Raw genomic sequence first — 23,980 nt, 5'->3', positions numbered from 1 at the left:
TCAAGCTTAGCTTGTTAATCGTTTGGCTTGTTCAAGCTTAGCTTGTTAATCGTTTGACTTGTTTGAGCACTCCCAGCAGTAAGTAAAAAAATTTGCCCACGAGTGAGAAACGGTGAGAATTAAAAAGCTCGCACACCACATCAATGGGTAAAACGTAAAATACTCGCGAGGAAACCAGATTTATCTCGCATGGCGTTATGTTTTCAATTTTTGCTCACGAAAATGGTGGGCCCTACTTTTCTATTTGTTGCAGGGGAAATACAACGCAAATGCTTTGAAATTTGAGTAAAGAGCCGTTGGTTTTGCCATTTAATCAACAAAAAAGCTGGAAAGATTCATTTTGATGGTAAAGGCCCAATGGGCGTGTGACACATGTCAGCCTCAACATATCAACCAATCACAAAATTTCTTATTTTTTGTAACAGCTATTTTTTATTAACGGTAATTTAGCCAAAAATAATTAATAATAATAAAAAAAATTATACCAACTAGTGAGAGAGGTCTTAGAGCTTGACTCACCAAGTAAATAAGGTTTGACTTGAGCCACCATATTTCACTTATCAACCCGGCAGGCACATTCTCATGTAGTAGGCACTGGCTCACGCGCTGCTCTTTTAAAACTGCGTCGAGCTTTGAGTTAGAACTTCACAACAAATCAATGGCATTTTCATGGTGGTTCTCTCGTATACGCTCGTCTTCCCGAACAATCTTTACACATCTTCGAACATCCCAGTTTCAAAGCTACACCAACCCTTCAACCGCTGTTTCAGAAGTTTTCTCCTCAAAAGGAAGAAACCCATATCTATGGTGGTCTTCTTATTTAATACCCATTTCAGCTGCTTCACTTATGCTGCAATTTCAACCCAACTATTCATTTTCTGACGCTTTCAATCCTAATCCTCGGTGAGTTTTTCATCTTTCTAGTTTTGTTAGCTTTTGCTTTAGTGGGTATTGTTGATTTGTTTGTATAGATTATATGCGTGTTCCCCAATTTTTTAATTCGTCTGTAATCATTCTATTGCCGATTAGTTTTAGAATGGAACTCCGTCGGACTTGTATGTGGCCAGGCTCTTTTGGCCCGTGTATAGGCGTATAGCCCCATTGAAGATGTATTTGATTGTTTGTGGGAAATAACTGGTCAAAACTTGAGCAAAATCAAAGTTGTTATCCAATTGCTATTGATGTCAATCATTGATGTCGTTTTTCGTTTGCTGAATTATGTTCAGAGGTGTTGGAGTTGGCGGTAAAGGAAGCACTGAGTTTGTGGTGAAGGGTTCTCACAAAAATGTTCCACAAGAGCTCATCAATGACTTGAAGGCGATATGTGGGGTATTGTTTTCCCGAACTCGTTTTATTCTGATGTTTTAATGCAATTGCTGTCTTCATTTACCTGGTTTATAATATCTTGAGTATATAGAGTGTTTTTTGGGGATTCCGTTGTTTGAATTCTTGAAATTCAGACAATCAAGTCTTCTAGAAGCTATTTTCTGTTCCAGTCCTGTCATAGGAATTGGACAAAGTTAGTTGGCTCAAGGTTAAGTAATATGGTAGGATTAGTGAACGGTATTGGGGATGTGGGACGTATTAATGCAACATTTTCCTCCAGGCTATTGAAACTTGCTTAAAATTTTACAAGGATTGAGGTATTCACCTGGGTTCTACAAAGACAATGATGACATTTAGGGATAGAGACTCCATGAAAACAGTGACTTATAATGCAGTGAGTACTAGTAGGTTACCAACTTAGGGTTATACCTTCAGTCAATTATTGAATCATAAGGCTAGTGGCCTTTTTGTCAATTGTATTGGGACATACTAATGCTGCAATTTCCTTGCTGTTTTTGAAATGTTGCTACAAGATTTTACAAGGACTGAGGTGCTCAACTTGGTGCTTTGAAGTCAATGATAACATCTAGAGTTAGATTTTCATGAGAGCATTGAAAAAATGCTGAGAGTACCTGATATAGCTTTATAATTCATGGTAAATGTCTTTCCATTTCACTTTCCTCGTTTGTAATACGAAGAGTGTGAGTTGGTTGAGATGTAGTGTGGAAAAGCTGTTGCCTATTATAAAGCTTAGAAGTTCCTGTGGTTGGATGCCAGAAATGTGATATTTGAAAATTGCTTTTGGCAAGTGGCATCCAACCACAGGAACATTCTATGCCAGAAATGCGATATTTATTTTTTTGTGCACCAATTGAAGGAAAACAAGCAACATTTGGTGCATTAGAGTTTTGTACTTTTCGTTTCTTGATTACTGGTTATCTGAGTTGTTTTTTCGGCTGGGATTTCTTCATTGTTCAACCTAACACTGCTACTATGGTATAATAGTTTTAAGTTTTCATATTTATTTATGCTCCTAATTCAATAAACTTGTAACGAAAATAATCTGAGACTTTGAAAAGTCATGCTTTCTTTCCGTCGGGAGTTTAGTTTTTCTTTTTGAGGCTATTGTACAGCTGAGTTTTGCACTAGATTTATAATACCTCTAAAGATGTAAAGGGGGTCATAAAGGCTGAGGGTGCTCCTAGGCTCTTTGCCCATCCAGGAGGAATGAGGTTTCTGTTACGCATCTATATTTCTCCTGTTTTTTTTTTCTAGGCTCCCTGTTGTTAGGAGGACGGGGATGGGGTTCAGATCTTGGATTTTTTCCATGAACTTAATGTTTATTGATCGTCCGTGAAAATTAAAATCATGACTTTGCTTTGCTATAGCAGAGTTCAAGTACAACCTTTATGGAATTCTAACATCATAGTACATCATAAGACAAGCCGCGATTTAGAAGGTGGACTATGGTGCACAGTGAGCATGGTGCACCTTAAGAACACTAGTATATAATTAAAAGAACTTCTGGTTACGTGAAATGAACATGAATATATTTTTTATTTATATTTTTAATAAATAGTGAAATAATATATTATTTTTTTATAACAAAAAAATAAAATATTATATCGCATGTTCTTTTGTCGTAGTGTCATGTTCTTTTGCTTATACACATATGTGATATGTTCTTTAGGTGCACCATGCTCTCTGTGCACCATGGTCTATAGTCCATGGATTGCAGAAAGCTATAACCTTTTTGGGTTTCAAAAAATTGAATCCTAGTTTAATCAGACGTGAATGTAAAACAGGTTAAAGTACCAAATACGCATATATTCTTCTTGTAATGATGTCAAGTTTTATTTGGAACTTATACGGAATATCTTGTAACAAATGAACTGGAAAGTCTCTCTCTTTTTAGTTATAGTATGGTTTACTCGTCCAAAAAAAAAAAAGTTGCATTATGGTTTCTACATTGTTTTTCATTTGTATTTGTGCTCTCTTACTAATGTGAATTACTGGTCTACAAAGCGGAGGGGTAATGCATTGCATACTAACAGAAGTTGTTTTTACTACCGGTAGTAAGACCACCTTTTGTTTCATGGTGGATAATGCCAATTATTGGGTTTTGACAGGAAAACATGTCAATGGATTATGATGAGAGATTCTTGCACGGGAAACCGCAAAACAGCTTTCATAAAGCTGTAAACATTCCTGACATTGTCATCTTTCCAAGGTTTTAGAGCTCTCCTCCACTCATCTAATCGCTGCTTAATATTTCATATCAGGTTATGGTGATTGTTCAGTTCATCTGAGGGTTTTAAACTTTTTTTTCACATGGGGCACTGAGTTATTCAATGCCCTCCAATCCCAGATAATATCACTTTTTCTTCTGTTTAGTGTTTACCCTGCATGAGGTTTCTTTAGGAAAATCCCCATAAAATCATAAATTACTTCATGACAATTGTGTCGAAAATCTGTATTTTTTTCCCCGATCATCTAAAACTTGTCCTGTTGTTAGAATCCTTGCGCTGGATGCACTGAAATTAGTAATAGACCAGGGTGTGCATATGTTTGGCTCCGTCATGCTTTGATTGGAATATAGCATGAAGTTCTGAATGTAGTTTTGCTACCAATGGTCTCACAGTTCTCACTTAGTGCTTGGGCGGTTCGACCTGGAGCTGTACACCTAACATTGTGAATTTGTGATAGAGTCCGTCAAGACATACTATTTCAATAAGGGGGCTAGGGATGATGATTCATGTAGAGATTTTGATTGCCTGCATGAATATAATTAAATGGACTTTGGTATCTTATAAGTAGACTTGTGACCTTTACTCAATTCAAAGTATTTTGTGAATCACCTTATGAGGCATAATTGCAAGATTGTGCTCCGTAATTGGTAGCAAGTAGGGCACTAGGGATTTCTCCTACGAGTTGTGGAATCTGGCAATCATCATTCTTCTTTAGCTTTTCTTGTTCTTGAATCTGCAACTTTTTCAGATTGAGGCGAAATTAGGATCAGTAGATTGTTGAATATTATGTTTTAAATAAATTCAAAAGATTATTCTTATTCACCCCCCTGATCACTTATGTTTTAATCTATTTGCCGAGTTGATTCTTAACTTTGCCTCTTAATAGGCAGATGTAGCAATAGTGCATTTTTTGATAACTACAAACAAAAGCATTCTTGAAGTTTTAACCCCTTCGACCTTTGTTTCTCTTTCGCACTCTATGACATTTATATAAAAGGTAGTTATTACTTAATAGGTGAAGAGAACTGTGCCTTATGTCAAACATAATTTGTGAGTGGTTTGAGTGAAGAGACAGGGGACTCTTATCATACATAATAGAATTGGTAATTTTGGGGGAAGAGATATATCTAGTTTATAATATTGCATTGGTACTAACTGGATAATGTCTGTTGATTACAAATTACTGCCCATTTGTTAGCCATGGAGATATCCAACATATGAAACACTCCTTTCTCCTTTCTGTTGGACACAAAGCAATAAGTTGTAATGGCCACTTCCTTAATATATTGCTGTGCCATTCATATTAAGATTGCAATCTGTTCTATTTTGCCAATAAACTTGATCAAAGAGCTCTATACCTATGTTGGAGAGTGGACTAAAAAGTTCACACTCAAGGAATGCTTTCCCGAAACTGTATCCCCTTCTAATGAATAGTGAAAACCCTATACCCTATCTGTTAGGAAAAACACAAGCTTAGTCCACTAGTTGAGATGCATCTATCTACTAGCGTATCCAGGATTGCAGTAGAGGGTATGCAAAAAAAATTACATATTAATGACAAGTTTCTCTCAAAAGAGTAACCTAGTAAAACTAATGAAAACAAGTACGAAGTTGTTGATTTAAAAAAAAAAACTACTAATTGTTGGCAGCCTAGATTCGAATCCAGGTCTAGCGCATATCATTAGACTTCTTTTACCAGCAAGCCATATGACTTTTTATGAGTTTTAGCTGCTTATTAATATTTTAACCTCAGCCAACAGGGTGTGCAAGTGTCTACCCATGGTACACACTGCATCCGCCCCTGCATCTATCAGATAGTCTTCAATCTTGAGCATTGAAAGTTGAGCTCAATTTATCTTGGTTGTTTAAGATTGGTCTGCTTGTGTCATTGTGTGGGTATTGTAAGTTCAATAAATTTTCCATATCTGCAATATCATCACTTACGTTTGGTTAAGTGTAACTATATTTTCCTCAAGTTTCCTAAGTACGTAATATTTATGTGCTCCCAGTAGCAGTTATTCTAATTTAACAAATTGATTGGTTCCTGAATGTAAGATGCAAGAGGTTCTAAAGGCTGCTAATAAGCTGCTGTCTAATTCCCCCCCCCCCCCCCCCCCGCTTCTGCCCCTGTTGCTTGGTTTAGTTGGTTATATTTTTATCGTCTACTATGGAAATAAAAAACTAAGAACTTATTACTTGCAGGTCAGAAGAAGAAGTTTCGTTGATTGTTAACTCCTGTAACAAGCACAAGGTATGGTTTTCAACTTTCATTGACATGCTTGTTGGAGGCTTAAACACTGTAGTGGTAAATGTCCTTGTATTTCAGCTGACTGTCTTACAAAAATCCTTATATTTTCCATGACCTACTCTTGTGACTGTGCCCTTCAGCAATTTTGTTCAAAATTTGTTTTTCTTTCACGAGCAGGTTCCTATTGTACCATATGGTGGAGCTACATCCATAGAGGGTCATACTTTGTCTCCTCATGGAGGGGTCTGCATTGACTTGTCACTAATGAAAGTATGTATTCTCCTCTTTAATAATGCTGGTTATTGATAAATATTTATTAATGTATTAGAGAGGTCTTCGTTCTCCAAGAATCCAAGTTATTAAACTAAGATTAGGTGATCCTCCCGGCAATATCTTGTGTGGATGTGTATCTTTTATAGAAAATTTATTGCGGATGTTTAATAAGACTTGGCTAGAACCTAGATTCATTAATATTGTACGTAGGGTAGAAGCAGACAACATTTGTGAAACTGAAGTGCACTGGAATTGAATAAGACTGATATATAAATAAAAAGCAAAATTCTTCCGGTCATCAGTTGCAAATTTGTAAGCAGTTACCTGCCCCTCAGGAACTTACTTCGTCCGAAAATTCTTAATGGATCATTGTTTAGTAAGATTTTCTGGTGCTTAACATTGTTGCTTGATGTTCAATGTTCTGTTGCCAAAAGCGATTTATAAAAGTCTTGGGGGAATAAGGAAAGAAGAGTTAGATTAGAAAAAAGAGAGTAAAGCCAGTTAGTTAAGCACCAAGTACACAAAGCAAGGAAACGTAGCAAAGGCACAGCATTTGACTGGTTCTTAGTTACAATATTGTACCTTATGTAAGAGTTCTTACATATGATAATTGATCAGAACTCATTTTATCAGAACTCAAACTGTATTCTTGTTGGACTGCAGAATGTTAAAGCATTACATATCAGAGATATGGATGTGGTTGTTGAGCCTGGGATTGGATGGATGGAGTTAAATGAATACTTGGAACCTTATGGCTTATTCTTTCCTCTGGATCCTGGTAACTACTTACTATTTCTTCTGTTTGATGTGGTAGTGTTGGTTCAGTATTGAGCAGCTGATATTATTCTTATAGACTCTTAATCACTCCACAATTAGGTACCAATTATTGCTTCCTTTTCCCGTGCATTGTCGAAATTGCATGCAAATTGGTATCGGTTGAGTGACTAGTAGATTTAAGGAGCAACGGAGCGGCACTTGTTTATCTTATTACGAGAGATAAAAAATGTAGATGTACAATCTTTTGTGAGGGGTCAACTTCGTAGTAAATCGGTATCTCATATACCAAGAGCTCTAAGTCTTTCTCCAATAAGATATGGTTAGAGACTTAGAGTGCAGTGGTTTTATCCAGAAAATAGGTGTTTTGGGAAGATGGAGTTGATAACCTCCACTGATGTAGATATCATGATTTTTGGGCTTCCTCTTTAGAAGTCAAGTATTTGGTTCAAACAAGTAGCTGACTGCAATTTTACTAGGGTCTTACCCGTGTGTCACTATTAGGTACTGTATGTGACAACTGCAACATTATTTCCTTTTTCAGACGGTAAACTTCTAGCTGAAAATATTCCATTATCTCTATTATATAAGTGAAGAGGGGAGGGGTATTTCGGTAACACCACTTTTGGTGTCCCCTTAGGATAAGACTAAATCATAGATAAAAAATGCGGTATCGGTCACGGTCGCGGAGTCTCGGTAACGGAAATGATGCGTTAGTCGCGGACCGTGTCGCGGTTGTCGCGTAGGAATTTGAAATTTGAAAAAGAAGCCTCATGTCAGCCCCACTAACTACCTACCCTAGTCCCCCTCCCTTAAACCGTACACGTGACATAATTAAATGATTACTTTTGTCTACCTTCTCTCTTCTCTCTTGTTTTAGCTCTGAAAATGGAGTTCTCTACTCTATTTCAGTGGAGTTTCTCCATTTCTTTCCTTCTTCCTTTTCTTTTTGCCGAAAACATGGGGAATTCGGCTGAAAACCGAGTAGATGTGAGGCTAATAACGTTTAATGCGGACAAAATTCGTTCGGATCGGTTGAACCAGCCGAGATATCGCCGTTTTTAAAAACACCTTGACAACTCGGGATATCTCGTATCGCCAGCCTCCAAAACCTAGTTAACTCGGGCGATACGAGTTAACTCGGGCCAGTTTTTACACCATGGACTAAATTATCCTCTTAAGTTTCACAATTAAAAAGCTAATTATTTATTGATTTAAAAATCTGATTTTATTGATTTTAAAAATTGATTATCAATAGGAAAGTTTTTTGGTGCCAGCATTATGGAATCCCCATATGTGTAAATTGAATGGTCTAATATTTGAAGATCTTTGACTTTTTATAAAATTAGGAAACTATTATGGCATTTATTTTTAATAAGAATGGTAAGATATGATTATGTAGAAAAGACTATAAGAGTATAACTGCACGTAATATGTACAAGATCTTTGCTTACGCTCATACATTAATATTAGATAAAAATACAATTTTAAGTTTTTAATAATTTCGCATGCATAGCGTGCATATAAGATATACGGAGTATATCTCTATTTTATAAGGGAACTTATAAGGTCATTTTAGTAAATGGCCTTTTGGTGTCCCCTTATGGAATAGACTATAATTCCCTTAATAAGTTTTAATTTAATTTAATTATAATAATTCTAAAAATTGATAATTAATGTCATATTATAAAAAATGAAATTTCAATGCACGTGACAACAAAAAGTCAACAACAATTTAATTTAATTCCTATAGCAAACATGAAAGCAATTATTAAGGCAGTTACAAAAATTGAAATTCATCCTTCAATCTTACCATTTTTTATTACAAAATTAACTTAGTCTTACTCTTAATCATACCATAATTTATATGGTTATACAAGCACTTTGCGGCAAAAAACGCAAAAAAAAAAATAAAAAAAAAATTAAACAAGTAAAAACACAATCTTTTACGTTTATTTTAGTTAATTTGTTATTACATTAATTCCTTATTAGATTTTATTACATATAAATATGTATATTTTTTCTTTAGTTTAAATAAATTTTCTTACATGTTTTAGAAAATGTACATACTTTTTAAAATTGTGTATCGTGTATATAGGATTGTGTTTTAATTAACAATTTAGAGAAGAAAGTCATTGAAGGATTATTTTAGTTCATTATGATCAAACTTTAATTTAATAACTTAACATTTATGTGTCCACATAAGATATCGGTAACACACTTATAAAAATTGTTAAAAAGTTTATAAAACGTTAGAACATACTTGCGTATATATCAAATCAAATTTTTAAAAATATTTGCACGCATTGCGTGCATAGAATACTAGTTACTAATAATTGAACTGTTGATTATGGAGAAATTTGTTACAACTGGTTCTTTTTTCATATAATGCCGATAAATAGACATGGTTCTTTCCTCTGAAAGAGCAAGAAATGAAGAGAGAGAAACCTACATTAAGGAAATCATTTAATTGACATACTCTATGCTTGTAAAGATGAAAAGGCTCAAGGCACACTAAGGTAATAGGGCCCTAGAGCCTGTGCACGGAGCATAGGTGTGAAGTGTGTGCCTCGTCAAAGTGAGGTGCAATACTTTCAATCAAACATTCTGTGCTTACAAACAGGTTGTAGACATGAACTTAATGCAGCTACTGAGCCTTTCCACATGCTTTAGTGCATCTTATCAAAATAGCTACTGAGCCTTTCTACAGGTCTTTCTAACTGCCTGGGAATCATGTGTGCCACGCTTGGGCTTCGACGTCTAGAAGCCTTTTCAGACACTGTAAAGATGATGATGTGAGGAAGGAAAGTGTGGAAAGTATAGTATAGATAGTGGAATTCAAGGATGATTCTTCACTCTGTTACGCTTAAGTTTCCACTGAAGAGTATTAAAATGAGAACAAATGATGCAGCCATATATTACACCTGTTACTAGTTTGTTTACTTACGCTTTATAATAATTCTCATTTAACCATTGCACTTTGCACCCTCATGTTGTAATTGGAAAAATTGATGAGAACAGTACAAACTATTACATATCATTTTTAAACAGTCCCACCTATTGAATAACTAATATTAGTCCCAACTTTGAGGGTATCTCCCTAAAATGGTCCCTTATCACTTGCTAGGTTGCTACCGGTTAAACAGGTAAAAAAAAAATCCCTTTTAAAATAAAATTATGTTGTTAGCTGACCTTTACTTTTCTTGATTCACGTTTCGTGGACAGTTCCCTATGACTATTCATGTTAGCCGACCCCAAACTATTTTGGGACTAAGGCTTTGTTGTTGTTTAATAAAATTACCTTGTCTCTCCTCTATGCCCTTCCCCAATACTGTTACTTTCTCTCTCTTCAACCTTTTCGATCACTATTGCTCATTCTCATTCTTTATCCCTCCTCCCCACCTCAAGCCCACTTCACATCTTCTTTCTTCACCAAAGTCTCCACCACCTACCGCCACAATCTAGCACCCAAAAGAGAGACGGAAATTCCAGTAAATGTTTGTTAACTTCCAATATAAAGCACTGACCAAGTGTTAAAGCTATTTGCCGCAAAAAGAGAGGAATTTTAGTTCAAGCAAACACTGCAAATGTTGGACTGTTTGAAATGAAAAAAATTCAATTTTCTCAACCAATATGATTATTTATGGCCACCTGCTGCAGCCCGTCAACTCCGCATATTCTCCTACCTCCTTGTTCTCTGACTTTTTATGCTATCAAAATTTCTCTGGGTGAATTCGAGGATGGTACCATCATCATTACGGGAAGGATGAATTGGGAAGGATGAATTGATGGAAGTAATTGAGAATTTGGTGAAACAGAGGAATCTTGGTGGTGGGCCCTGGCGGCGGCTATGGTGGTAAGTGGTAACTGGTAAGAGGAATGGAGAGAGTGCATTCAGTTATGGTGGGGAGAGGAGGGGGAGGGAGGAATTATTTATTTTCAAGAAACTAAAATGTAAAAAGACCAACCAAAACGTGCCACATGGTCATTTAACCTGCTGATCAGGGTCATTCCGGTTTGGGACTGTTTTAGGTGAACGAACACCAATGTTGGGACTATTGTGACTTGGTAGTTAATCAGCAGGTGGGTCTATTTAAAGAAGCTGTGTCATAGTTAAGACTGTTGGTTTCAATTTTTCAATTGTAATTTTGATATCTTGATGGATTTCTCTAGAAGGTTTAATCTTCTGATGACTTTTGTACTACTAATTCATGAGGTTATTTGTGTGTTGATCGAGAGTTATTGTATCTTATCTCAATGGGCAGGCCCTGGTGCTACAATTGGTGGCATGTGTGCGACGCGCTGCTCTGGTTCATTAGCTGTGAGGTTGGTACCGTAGTCATTTATGCCCGACTTACTATCTGTGAAGGGTCAAAGTTCTTTTGGTTAACTGTGAGGAAAACTATTAGGTAGTCTAGTCACTGTTTGTTAAAGAATAGGAGTTTGACTGCTATATTCTATTCTCCCTGCCTTATCTTGTGTGACTTGATTACGGAGTGTGACTATTCTTGGCAGGCTGTCCCGTGACAACACCGTGGAAAAATCTGAAAGACTATGTAGCTGTAACCCTTGTTCTTTTCACCTTAAGAATATAAGAGGAAAATCTAATTCAGATAAGTTAGAAAAAGCTGAGATTCGGGTTAGTAGATACTTCCTCCATTTTTTTTAATAGCACCATTTACTTTTATGGTATGTTTTCACAGGTTTTTGATGTGTTCACACACCAAATACTCATTATGCCCTTATACATATTTTATATTTACCATTCTTACCCAACTTTTCTCTCTCTCTCTCTTTTAATAAATTTTTTTCACATGGGCATTTTTTATTACTATTTTCCGTAATGTTTGTGCCCAACCCAAATGGTGCAATAAAATAAAAAATAAAAAAACGGAGGAAGTATGTTTGACAAGTACAACTGTAAAAGTATGTTAAGGTAAGGGGTTTTTAAGTGAGAAAAAAAGGAAAGTGGTAAGTTTATTACTCTGTACTTATTAATCTTCTATTTGACATCTAACGTATGCATTTGTTTAGAATGTGCACATTCTTTGTTTTCTAAAAGTCAAATGTCCTTATGTATGCCGTTTTGATGACCTTATCAATTATTCGTATGGCCCTTGCTAACGACAAGAATGTATGTAATTTGCATCCTGTAACTGGAGCTAAAATCTAATGTGAAAGATATGACGTTGAGGATACTCTAGGGCCTTACTCCCTAGGCTCATGGAGTTGGTTTTATCGGACCACTTAAACTACCATACTGACCACTTTACTATGAATCTGATGTAGGTGTTTAATTGTTATTATCTCTGGGTAATTTTGGTAGTCATCTTCCAAGTATATTCATTTTGTACAATGTTTTTTCCAATTCCCATACCTACGACACGAAATGTAACGAATTAATGCAATAACGCGTGAAAATATTATTATTTTATGCAGTGAGAGCATAAATGTTGATTGCTTTTTTTTCTCTCTTTGCATGTAGGTATGGAACAATGCGTGAAAACGTCATCAGTCTTAAGGTCTGTTGTCCTTGGTGCTTATCTTGTTCTCTGTAAGTTTTTGAAGATACTTTCATGATGAATAATTATATATTTTTATGCTCTGTAGGTTGTCCTAGCAAATGGTGATGTTGTCAAGACTGGAAATCGTGCCCGGAAGAGTGCTGCAGGGTTTGTTTTTCAACTTGATTCAAATGTGAAGTTTTATTTCTTTATTTTATTTTACAAAGGGTACTTAATTACAACAAGCTAGAATGTTCTCGTAATTTTTAGGCTCTGCGAAATAAAATTATGAAATATCTTCTTTCTGCTGGATATGGTAGGCTTCTGTTTCTCATTTTTCATGTTTGGCATCATTACTTATTTGCTTCTGGTTGCAAATGGACCGTTGATCTAAAAAATAACAAAAGAGAGAAAATATAGTGTGAGGGAAATTTTTTGCTCACAATAAAAAAAAGAATTAATTATCATTGCATATTGCTTTTTAATTCCACTGAATGTTTAAAGGAGAAGCATCCCTGTAAGACTGACGGAAGATAAAATCATAGAGGCTCCATAGTCCATACAGACTCTCAAGATGAGCAAGGTTATATTACGACACACACTTCTACCATATATGGCTTACCAAACAAAATCTCTGGACTTGGGGAACACACGAGAGTGACAAAGACTCACCATATCCAAGAGACAACTCACATATTCCAAGAGAAATGTCAAAATTGGGAGTGATGCTCATGCATGTGTGAAATAATGTGGCCCGTGGACACTTAATCGAGGTTGAAGCCTTCATCTTAAACAGGACTCTTACCTTCCGGTGAAACTACTAGGGTGAAATAGATGGAGCTAGGACTTAGGAGTAGCCTCCGGCATGTAAGAAAGGCTTAAGAAGAGAACACAGGAAAATTCCTAAAAAGATATTGAGATGGTCAAAACTTACAATTATCAACAATAATAAATAAGGCAAATGGCTACTGTGTGTTAGGAAGGTTTAAAAAGAGAACAAAGAAAATTTCCTAAAAGGATACTCAAAACCTACAAGGATCAATGATAAAAGGCAAATAGTGACTGCATGATATTCTTCTGTTTAGCGACTTCATCATAGAAATAGAACTGGATAACAGGCAGATCAAAAATTCTATTTATTTGTATAAAGATGGACAGAAACCATCAAAGACTGACTTTGAATTCAAGTATTCAACCAACGAATAATATCTTGAAATTGTGTCGTGTTTACCATTTAAATAATGACATCAAGTATCCTCAATTCTTACTTGTCAGGTATGATTTGACCCGGCTGGTAATTGGAAGTGAAGGAACTTTGGGTGTGATTACCGAAGTTACTCTACGCCTTCAGAAAATCCCTCAGTACTCCGTGGTACTTTGTCACATTTAAAAGAAATTTATTTATTTTGGATTATGTTGACTGCGCTATGCTCAATGCCCCTTCCGTCTGAGAAAAGATGTACACTGTTCTATTCTAAGCTCCCAAAATGAATGTACTATCTAAAATGTAAACAACTTCTTTCACTTTCTAATAAGGGACAAATTGTTTTTTTTAAGGAAATTAATTGAACTTTCTTAAACTGTTGAAATGTGAAAGTGGACATTTTTTGTGGGAATTAATATCATCTTTTTTGGTTCTTAATCTTTGAGTTATCAAGTAGCCACATCGTCAATGTCCTTGGGAATAGTTAGATCCTCAATCAACTTTATCTGAACTCTCATTAGTGCAAACACAAATGTCGCGCATGATTTATTAGCTTGTTAGAGGTTGGTGTGCAATAATGTAAGCTGATAGCAAGACATTGTATTTTCTGATAGGCTTTCATTTGCCATTTTCTGGACAAATAGAATAAGTCGACTTTCTGATTTCTTGGAACCAAGGTTTTAGCTTCAGGGAGACTGCCTGTAAACAAGTAGGTAGTTTTGCAAAATCTTTGGAGTAACCTGTGATAAAGAATTGTTTGAATTTATTATGGTTGGTTCTAAGGCATTTAGTGTAGAAGTAGTTTCTTCTTTGGCTTGTGTTAAGACAATGGAAGATTAAAAGTGAGTGACGACTGTAGTCTGTTCTTTTAGATTGGCTTCGGTGCTATACTTGTTAAAGTTTTTGGTGTATAGTTGGCGTACTGAAATTGAAATTTCTGCATGTGGAGAATTTCCCAGGGTTGAGAGAGGCCAGAGAGTTGTAACAACTTAAGGAAATGTTGGGCCTCCAAATTCCTTTCCTCTTTTTTCCATGAGTGGGATGCTTTTGGACTGGCTTTTGGTTAGTTGCAAATTTGCGGTACAGTAGATTCAATCTGTTGTCCTTTTAGTTAGTATCTTGGCAAGTACTCTGGAAAACCTTGAACCTTTTACTGCATTAATATTCATATGCGTAAATTCCATGAAGTTCCAAAGATATGACATGTAGCATCATGAAGAAGTTCAAAATCTGCAAAACTCAGCTACTTTTTAGAACCTGTCAGGGGATATAGGAATATCGGGTAGCGATGTATTAAAATGAGGCCCCTGATTTTTGGACTATATTTGTATGCTGCAGCGTTGTCCCAATCGTATATCAAAGGAAGCGGCTGAATTCATTGTGGTTCATCACTTCGTCTATAAGGGTTTCTAGTCATACTTTCCTTAATATGCTTAGACAGCTTAGTCATACTTTCAAGCTTGATATGTCAAATTTCTTTATATTCGTAATTGTTTTGATAATGAATAGCAGTAGAACTTAACTTCTTAGTGTAGACTGATTGAGAAGAGTTATGTACAGGCTGCGAGGTGTAACTTTCCTTCAATTAAGGATGCTGCTGATGTTGCTATTGCCACTATGTTGTCTGGAATACAGGTGAATGAGGAAATTCGTGTTGTTGCAGCATTTGTTTTCTTTTTTCATTTCCTAGCTGACCGAGTTTATCTGCTGAAGCATATTCGTTCAAAGTAGTTTGGTTTATGGCTTTACTATTGGTTTTGGATAGAGTAAAAGGGATTTCCATTTAAACTTGGACCTAGAATGTATCACTTGAAATCCTTAAAGGGTTGAAATGAGAAAGTGGTTTTTTTTTTTAAAAACCATGTATTTAGAAAGGCTTCCCATCTCAAAATTCTCTTTCATGTGACTGACAAATTTGAAACATTTGTAAAATTTTAATTTTTTATGGAGATCACTCAGCTACTTTCCCTGCCTTATCATTGTTAGAGAAGGGCCTCTAAAAACAGAAAACCCCTGTGATTATGCAATTCTCTATTTAAGCACAAAGCACATGAGTAAAGAGGTAGGCTTACAGGCACCAGCACTCAACTCTATACACTTAAGTTCTATTTTCTTTTGAGTTTTTTAACTGTTTAAATTTGCTATGTATTGAATCTTGGAAAATCTAAGAAAATGGAAGTATAAAAGCCATACTCTATTCCCATTATGAAAATATTATTTGATCTCATCAATGGTCGTCTACATTTATATGCATTCTCAGATTTCAGTCTACTTATAATATTCCAACATTAACAGGTATCCAGGGTAGAACTTATGGACGAGGTTCAAGTAAGGGCAATAAATATTGCCAATGGATCAAACTTGCCAGAAACACCTACTTTATTATTTGAATTTGTCGGAACAGGTTAATTGGACTTTCTCCATCATGATCTGTGTTCTGGTATTTGGTTTCGAGTTTTTCACGTTATTACTATAGGATTATAGAACTAGAGGTATTAATATACGACTGTTAGCACAAAATGTAATTTCATATTAAATAAAAATTGAATTTATATGATAATATGGTTGTCAACTTCTTGCCCTTGTCGGATTAATTCCATCCTCTTCTTTCTGTGATAATATGTATGTCCTACTGGAAATGTCTTAATCTGCTGAGTACCCACGTTTGTAGGAATCATACTAGATAATCGTCGTGTTCTTTCTTGTAGCCTCCATTTTGTATCCTCTTGGCAAATAAGAAGCTTGCTTTAGAAACTTTTACTTTTAGTATTTTAAACTTGAAGGAATGCCGAACAAAGTGTCAGGATGTAATAATTTCTGATATTTGATACTATATAGGTCTGGGTTTAGCAGATTTCATTACCTGAATGAAATGAATCTTTCAACGTAATTGTGAATTTGTTTGACAATACAATTTCTGACATGGGAGTTTTCCAAGCAACCAAGGATGCTTGCCTCAGTTGCCTGGTAGAGGTCACTTGCAATACATTGCTTACTGAGTCCTGAGATATTAGGCGGTAGTGCTGAAGGGTACTTTTCTGCGTGTTTGTCTGTGCTGGTATTCATGCTTGCGCTTCTGTGTGTAAAATCAGGAGGGATGTATGTTGATTTCCTTTTTCTTTCTTTTTTGTTTTCATGAAAGCCATATAAAGTATTTGTTGGTGTTTTTGGTTGGCGGAAGGGTGGGGAGAGGGGAGTGACTTAAGAAAATCGAGGTTGGATGCTTTGTGCTTTTATCTTATGGTTTTTTACCAAGGTTCTTTTTGTGTTGGTGAATGATAATGTTTAATCTCTTCGTCATTTTGCAGAAGCATATTCACGTGAACAGACTATGCTGGTTCAAAAAATTGCTTCTGAGCATAATGGCTCTGATTTTATTTTTGCTGAAGAACCTGAAGCTAAAAAGGAGCTATGGAAGGTAATTTGGCTATTTAATCTCTCCAAGTTTATCAATCTACTTACGGTCAATGTGTTTGGTGCTTTGATCAGACCTGCTGTTGTGCAGTACTGCAGTTATCCGTCCTATTTCCTGTTTTCCACTTTTGGGGCCAAATGTTTTGATAAATCAGTTAGTTGCTCTTTCCTATTAGTAGAAAATATCTCGACTTTTCTGCCTTTCATTTCAGTTCTGCCTCATCACCTAATGGTGTTGAAGGACTCCAAATTAAGAAGTATATTCTGATCAAGTTCACATGTTTCACAGTTCACACACTAAATTGCATCCTTGTATATAAAGAGAATTTTGATTGAGGTTGTGCTTCTTAATATCTATGTACCTATAATTGTAGTCTAGCGTGCATACTGTAACACCTCAGATTTTACAATGTGGAAATAAACAAAGAGAATATGGTTAAGTAAGACGGTAGCAGAAATACCGTCATCTTGGAATGTCATTACAACATATGTTTTTGTTTGATGGTTTAGTTATTTAAACCTAAGGATAAATAAATAAAAGGAGTACAATCTTTGACTACAACAATTTATTAATGAGTTTAACCAAATATAATACAAGAACTCGAGTGATTAACTTCTCTACAGACAACCTATACTCAAAATCAAAAAGAAGGTTTGCTTAATTTGTTCTTTATGCAATTGGCTCCTCGTCATGATGTGGTTCTTCATCAAACAGACGAGGAGACACTAATTAAGAGAATTGAGGACGTTTTCGTTAGGTATTTTGGCAATCTAGGGAATGAAGGCAAGAATACTTCATTTCGATCGATGTGTCGGGCATTGTCCACCAATCTAAGATGGTAGTGCAGACCTGTTGCACTTGAATGATGAATTCAAGAAATGAATAAGTTACTTGATGCTACTGGTTGGTCTTGTCAGAGAATCCTTCTCACAACCATCTATCTATAAAAGGCACACAGCAAAGACATTTATAAAACTAATCTAAACAACTCAGGACAATTAGTGTTAAATAATTTTAGATTTTTCACTTTTTTTTTTGGTAAATATTTAAATTTTATTAACCAAAAGGATGAGAACAGAATACAAGGCTAAACAGCAAACTAAAACAAACTCAAGGAGTAAGCATGATAGTGAGAGACCATCTAGGAAGGCCCTCAACTTACAAGACACTCAAAAGCTAATACAAACTCTCTCCCATAACATGGAGTTTCCTATTCATGAAACACCTAACATATATAGCTAATTGAATCTGTCGCCTAATACTAGGGCCATCAAGAGAAATATTCTGGAATCTTCGCATATTCCTCTCCCTCCATATGTAGTATACTGAAGTGAGAAGGGCCATCCGATACATCTGTTGCTTGGCTGAGTTTCCTTTCATCTGGGTGACAAACTGGATTTCCCCCTGCCAACTTGTAGCTAGTCTTGTATACCCAAGCCAACGCAAAATATCTTCCCATATATTCGATGCAAAAGAACATTCAAAGAACAGGTGGTTCCCTGTTTCAGCACCCTGATTGCAAAGAACACAATTTGGGTCACAATGCACACCCAATCTCAAAAGTCTGTCACATGTAGCAAGCCTACCATGGGCAGCTAACCAACCAATAAAAATGCACTTGGGCGGAGCTGGATTGTTACAGATTAGCTTCTTCCAATGCACATGACTAACAGATCCTCTCAACATATTATAGGCTTTCCTAATAGAGAAGGTGTGAGCTTTTAACATCTGCATACCCTGAGGTATATTCTCAAAATAACTTACAGCTCCAATGATTTTCTTGATTATCCAGGAAGCTTGCATTGGGACTGTAAGTTGGTAAACATCTCTACCCTTTACATAATAGGTGTGAATCCACCTTATCCAAGCTTTATCCTTCTTTATATGAATGGCGTTGATATGGATCCTCCAATCCTCTAGACAATTAGTAGCACCAAACAACTTATCCATTTCTCGAAGGAAAAATTGACAAATTGTGTTTTACCACCTAAAAAGATAAAAATTGTATTTTTACACCTAAAAAAACAAAAAATGTTTTACCACCTTTAACGGAAAGTTAAGTGGGGTTCATTTCAAAGGCTATATTTTTTGTTTCCTTATCTTTTCCATGCATATAAGTAATAAGCTACAAGAATCCCCTTGAAAATAATTAAGCCTCTATCAATTTGAGAAATGATTCCAAATTAAGTGAGTTAATGGAAAGAAGAGGATTGTTGTAGCTTATACACATGGAAGTCGTGGGAAAAGGAGAAGGAAATCTAAAATATACCCGTTGAAATGAGCCTCACTTGACTTTCCGTCCAACTTGCCGTTGACAAGTGGTAAAACAAAATTTTTGTTTTCTTTAGGATGTAGAACACAATTTCTATTTTTTTGAGGTTGTAAAACACAACTTGTCAAAAAAAAATTAGGTGGTAAAAGTAAATTTAACCTTTCTTGAATCCATCCCTCAAGTGCAACAGGATCTTCAATGCATCATAAGTGGGTGAACGATGCTTGTCAAACTGATCAAATGGGTATTGCGGCCTCCAGTCCCTAAATTGTCAGCAAGCCTAACAAAAATATCCTTAGTTCTTCAAAGTCATGTCTGCTCATCTTTTGTAAAGGTTCCGCTTCAAGACGAGAAGACATCTGCATAAAGAAAAAGTTAAGCTAACTCTTTAATAGATTAAGCTTTTGGATTTTGGGAATTGGTTGTGTGAAGAGAGTTCAATCACTTGAGTTCTTTAATTTTATTTAGTTAAACTCCTTAATATTTTCGCAAGATTATAATCCTTTTGGGATTTATTATTTATCCTTGTGTTTTGGTAGCAGAAATACCGTGATCTGTCATTGCTACATTTTTAAAAAAAAAAAATTATACCCCTTTGTTTCATTGATTTCTACGTATATCCAAGTCTTTTAAATTGTCAATTGTCCAGTACCCTTGTAGTTGTAAAAGAATGTTAACAAGTTTCTTTACTTCAAAAAAATTCTACATTAATGTTGGGCTAACAACAAAGATAAGGTTGATTATAAGAATAACCTTTGTTTGTTTAGAAAGTAACGGAATTCGTTAACGTTGGGTTAACAAGGAAAAAGTTGATTGTATTTTGACGATTTCAAAAGCATGGGTACAATGTAGAAATAAAAAAACACATCCCAGATGACTGTTTCCGCTACCACTTAATAATTTATGTTCTCATTATATTTTCTCATTGTAAATCTGGAATAAGTTGTGTTTTACCACCTTTAGAAAAATACAATTTGTTTTTTACCACCTTTTAAAAAAAAATTGTTTTTTGCCACCAAGTAAAGTTTTCCGTCACAAAAATGTGTCAATTGTGTAGCCGTAGAGTGACGGAAAAAAATCACTTGGTGGCAAAAAACAAAATTTTACGTTTTTTTTAGGTGGTAAACTACAATAAAATTAAGTAAGGTGGTAAAAAGCAAAATTTTCTAAATATAGGTTGTTACACATACACTTCCTAGCTCAACCAACTAATATAGAATTGCTCCATGTTTGCCCTGTTGGCTATTTGGATATTGATTAATGATTATCTCCAATGGTAAGCTACTAGGTATTGTGGTTTGGTTTGCCACATCAGATTCTAAACTACTACACTGTTTTCAAGTTTCAAGCAACAAGTTCTCCTTGTGGTTGGGTATAACAACTTTTTGCTCGCATAAATCTCATCCTTTAATTATTCAACATCAAATTATTTTTTGATGATTAATTATTTTTCTAAGGGTGTAGCTATGTTGAGCTACCCATGCTTGTAAGCAAATTAATTATTTTGCTCTCCAATGGTTGAGCTTCATCTGCAGCAGGTCCTTTAGACCAATCATTGCCTATCATTGGAGTGCAAAAGCTTCATCTGCAGCAGATCCTTTAGACCAATCATTTAGCCTATCATTGGAGTGCAAAATAATTAACGTGCCTGCAAGCAGGTGTAGCTCAACAAATAAACAATAACTTCATGTTGAATAATTAAAGTGTAGGATTTGTGCGAGCTACAAGTTCTTGTAGCCAACCATTAAGGGAGCTTGTAGCTTGAAAGTAGTGCAGCTTAAAAATCTAATGTGGCAAGTAAAACTGCAATATCCTACCAGCTTACAGTTGGAGATGCTCTTGGATCTTTAATGTTGAAGGTTTGTGTCCACAGGACATTAAGCATAATGACTCATTTTTAGCAACTATGTCAGACCATGGTATATGGACTGCGAACACTAATGACCTCGAGTGGTGTATTGTGCCTTGAATACCTCTTTACAGTTACATATAGATGCTCAAATCTGTCTCACTTGAGTCTGGTCTGATAGCATACCATCAAACAGTTTCAAATTTAAGCTCAGTGCTGAAAAATACTACACCTCTTATTTACATGGAAAATTTGACATAGATAATCCCACCTTTCACTCATCTTCTCAAAATAATCCCAACTTTGGATTATTTTAGAATAATCCAAACTTTAGGGGTTACATTCTCAAAATAATCCAAACTATCAATTTGCCTATGTACAATAGACCTAAAATGGATTAGTAATGACAAAAAAAAAAGATTTCGGATTATTTTGAGAAGGTAACCCCTAAAGTTTGGATTATTAAAAAATAATCCAAAGTTGGGATTATTTTTAAGATGTGTGAAAGTTTGGATTATTTATGTCAATTTTTCCTATTTACATGACACAATTGAGTTTTAGACACTATTCACACAAGCTTCTTTGACTTCCTTTTGTAATTTATACCGAAGAAAAAACATATTCGTGCGGGGTCTTATTAGATTCGTCCCTTTAATAAATATTTTAAATATCAACTTTTTTTTATAATTTTTTCTTATTCATAATTTAAGATATTAATGTTTGTAATCGTGAATTGACAAACGTGCCTAAATAATTGTGTTATTTTAAAAAATAACAGAGGAAGTACAATACTAATTGAGGTTGGCATGAGTGGTTAAAGGGCCTTTTGCTCCTTAACCAAGGTCTCGGGTTCAAGCCTTGGGTATGGAAAAAATCTCAACTGGGAGGGATGCTGCCCATCGAGGTACCCATGCAAAATCCCGCGGGAGATTAGTCCACTGGCCGAAGGCAGTGGGAACTCCTCGTAGTAGAACAAAAAAAAACAGAGGAAGTACAATATTATGAATTTCCTGGACTTCTTTTAAACCTCTTCTGCCGAATATTTGTTTGAGCGCAATCAATCAGTTCCATTTCGAAAAATTATAATTTCGCTCTTGTTTCTGTTTCAAACCCCCCCCCCCCCCACCCAACGAAAGGAAACTAAAATGAGAATAAAGAATTTGACAGCATAAATATTTGCAGATGAGGAAAGAAGCGCTGTGGGCATGTTTTGCAATGGAGCCTTCATTTGAAGCAATGACTACGGTCAGTTCATTATTTCTTTTCTAGTTTTACAGCTTAAGCCCGAGTTGATCTTTCCCAATGCAATTGATCCGCAATAACGAAAGTAGAAATTAGAAAATAGAAAATATTTCCGTCACCTCCATTGTGATGAATTGTTAACTTTAAGATCTCCTGTTCATCATGACCTTTTTCCTACCAGGATGTCTGTGTGCCTTTGTCGCAACTTGCAGAGTTGATTTCAAAGTCCAAAGAAGTGTTGGATGCATCTCCATTAACATGGTAATTTTCATTCATTAGTTTCCTGATGCTTGGTTTGATGAGTTTGCTAGCCTTTTCTGTCAAATTATTGTGGTTATTTTCTTTTTCTGATACTGGATATGAAAACAGCACTGTTGTTGCCCACGCTGGTGATGGGAACTTTCACACCTTAATCTTATTTGATCCTAACAACGAAGAGCACAGACAAGAAGCTGAGAGGCTGAATCATTTCATGGTCCAGGCAGCCTTGTCAATGGAAGGTATCCACCTGAATTTTTATGATATTTTACGAGTTGTGACTTAGATGAACCTTCCCAAATCCCGAACACATCCCCTCGTCACCTACCTCACTTCCCTGCTCTTAAAAGAAAAAAAGGAAAAACAAAAAATAAAAATTGGGAAAGAAGTAAGATATGTTCCCTTCCTCTTCACCGACTTATTTAGTCTGATATGTTGCTTATGCTGATTTTCCCAACTGAGCAGGAACATGTACCGGAGAACATGGAGTTGGTACTGGCAAAATGAAGGTAATGGTCTAAAACTCTTTTGATTTAGTGTAGCATAAGGTTTATGCGTATGATTCCTACATGGTTGCCAAATTATTCTGTCCTCCAAATAATATACATAGATTTAAAGCAATCTATTTCAAGCCAGCCTTTCCTTAAATAAGTCTCGTCTTTGATTTCTCATTCATTCATTCATTCTTGCAATGCTACTTATCAAAATCTTCCTGTTGCACTAGTGAAAATCTTATTAGAATGAAGATGAGCTCATTTTTTTCATCTTTTCTTTTTCCTTGTTGGATTCAGTACCTGGAACAAGAGCTCGGAATAGAAAATTTGAGGACAATGAAACGCATAAAATTAGCTCTGGATCCCAACAATATCATGAATCCTGGAAAGCTAATCCCTCCCCATGTCTGTTTTTGAGAACGCGCTTTCTGTTTCTGCGCAACCCTCCACATCAATCGGTGCATTATTGTAATCGGTGTAGTTATGTCATTATTGTAGTTTGTCTGCAGCCAACATTGGTTTTGTACTATAATTTAACTGAGTGTAAGCAACTACTCACAGTCTAATAGTTGAAGGTCATCATCTTTGAGTTCTTCTAACCCATAAAGTGGTTAATACGTCGTATCTTCTTCCAAGCCATTCCATTCCTGCCTTATGTAACTTTTAAGTGTTAGATTTTATTTGGGGGGGATTTTGAATCAATTATTAATGGTGCGATTATTTCGTATGATTAGCCTTGTTTGAAGATATTGGAGTTCTTTATATTGCGACAATATCCTAATACGAAATTTTACAATATGGCAAGAAAAAATTTGTAGCAAATCTTGGTACAATAGGTCATGATATGAAAAATTAAAGTATAAGATTTGCAT

General features: G+C 35.6%; 1 protein-coding gene across 1 annotated transcript; it reads left to right on the top strand.

Moving 5' to 3' along the window:
• Positions 1-560: 560 nt before the first annotated feature.
• LOC110798191 (D-lactate dehydrogenase [cytochrome], mitochondrial) lies at positions 561-23,855 on the top strand. The gene is made up of 18 exons (XM_022003358.2): positions 561-903; positions 1,227-1,329; positions 3,456-3,556; positions 5,778-5,826; positions 6,001-6,093; positions 6,760-6,874; positions 11,136-11,196; positions 12,356-12,392; positions 12,481-12,542; positions 13,650-13,746; positions 15,139-15,213; positions 15,874-15,982; positions 16,887-16,996; positions 22,297-22,359; positions 22,538-22,617; positions 22,726-22,856; positions 23,080-23,123; positions 23,406-23,855. The coding sequence occupies exons 1-18, from the start codon at positions 659-661 to the stop codon at positions 23,523-23,525; spliced, it is 1,695 nt and encodes a 564-aa protein (XP_021859050.1). The 5' UTR covers positions 561-658; the 3' UTR covers positions 23,526-23,855.
• Positions 23,856-23,980: the final 125 nt, after the last annotated feature.

The sequence above is a fragment of the Spinacia oleracea genome, chromosome 6, assembly GCF_020520425.1.
Source record: "Spinacia oleracea cultivar Varoflay chromosome 6, BTI_SOV_V1, whole genome shotgun sequence".
Lineage (NCBI taxonomy): Eukaryota > Viridiplantae > Streptophyta > Magnoliopsida > Caryophyllales > Amaranthaceae > Spinacia > Spinacia oleracea.
The sequence above is the reverse complement of the archived record's forward strand: the minus strand, read 5'-3'. Positions and strand labels throughout refer to the sequence as shown.

What these genes read in the sequence shown, in the direction of transcription:
- LOC110798191 (XM_022003358.2), top strand. Translation starts at nt 659, where the DNA reads ATGGCATTTTCATGGTGGTTCTCTCGTATACGCTCGTCTTCCCGAACA. An exon ending in GACATTGTCATCTTTCCAAG is followed by an intron (nt 3,557 to 5,777) that starts GTTTTAGAGCTC and finishes TATTACTTGCAG; the next exon opens with GTCAGAAGAAGAAGTTTCGT. An exon ending in CTAAAAAGGAGCTATGGAAG is followed by an intron (nt 16,997 to 22,296) that starts GTAATTTGGCTA and finishes AAATATTTGCAG; the next exon opens with ATGAGGAAAGAAGCGCTGTG.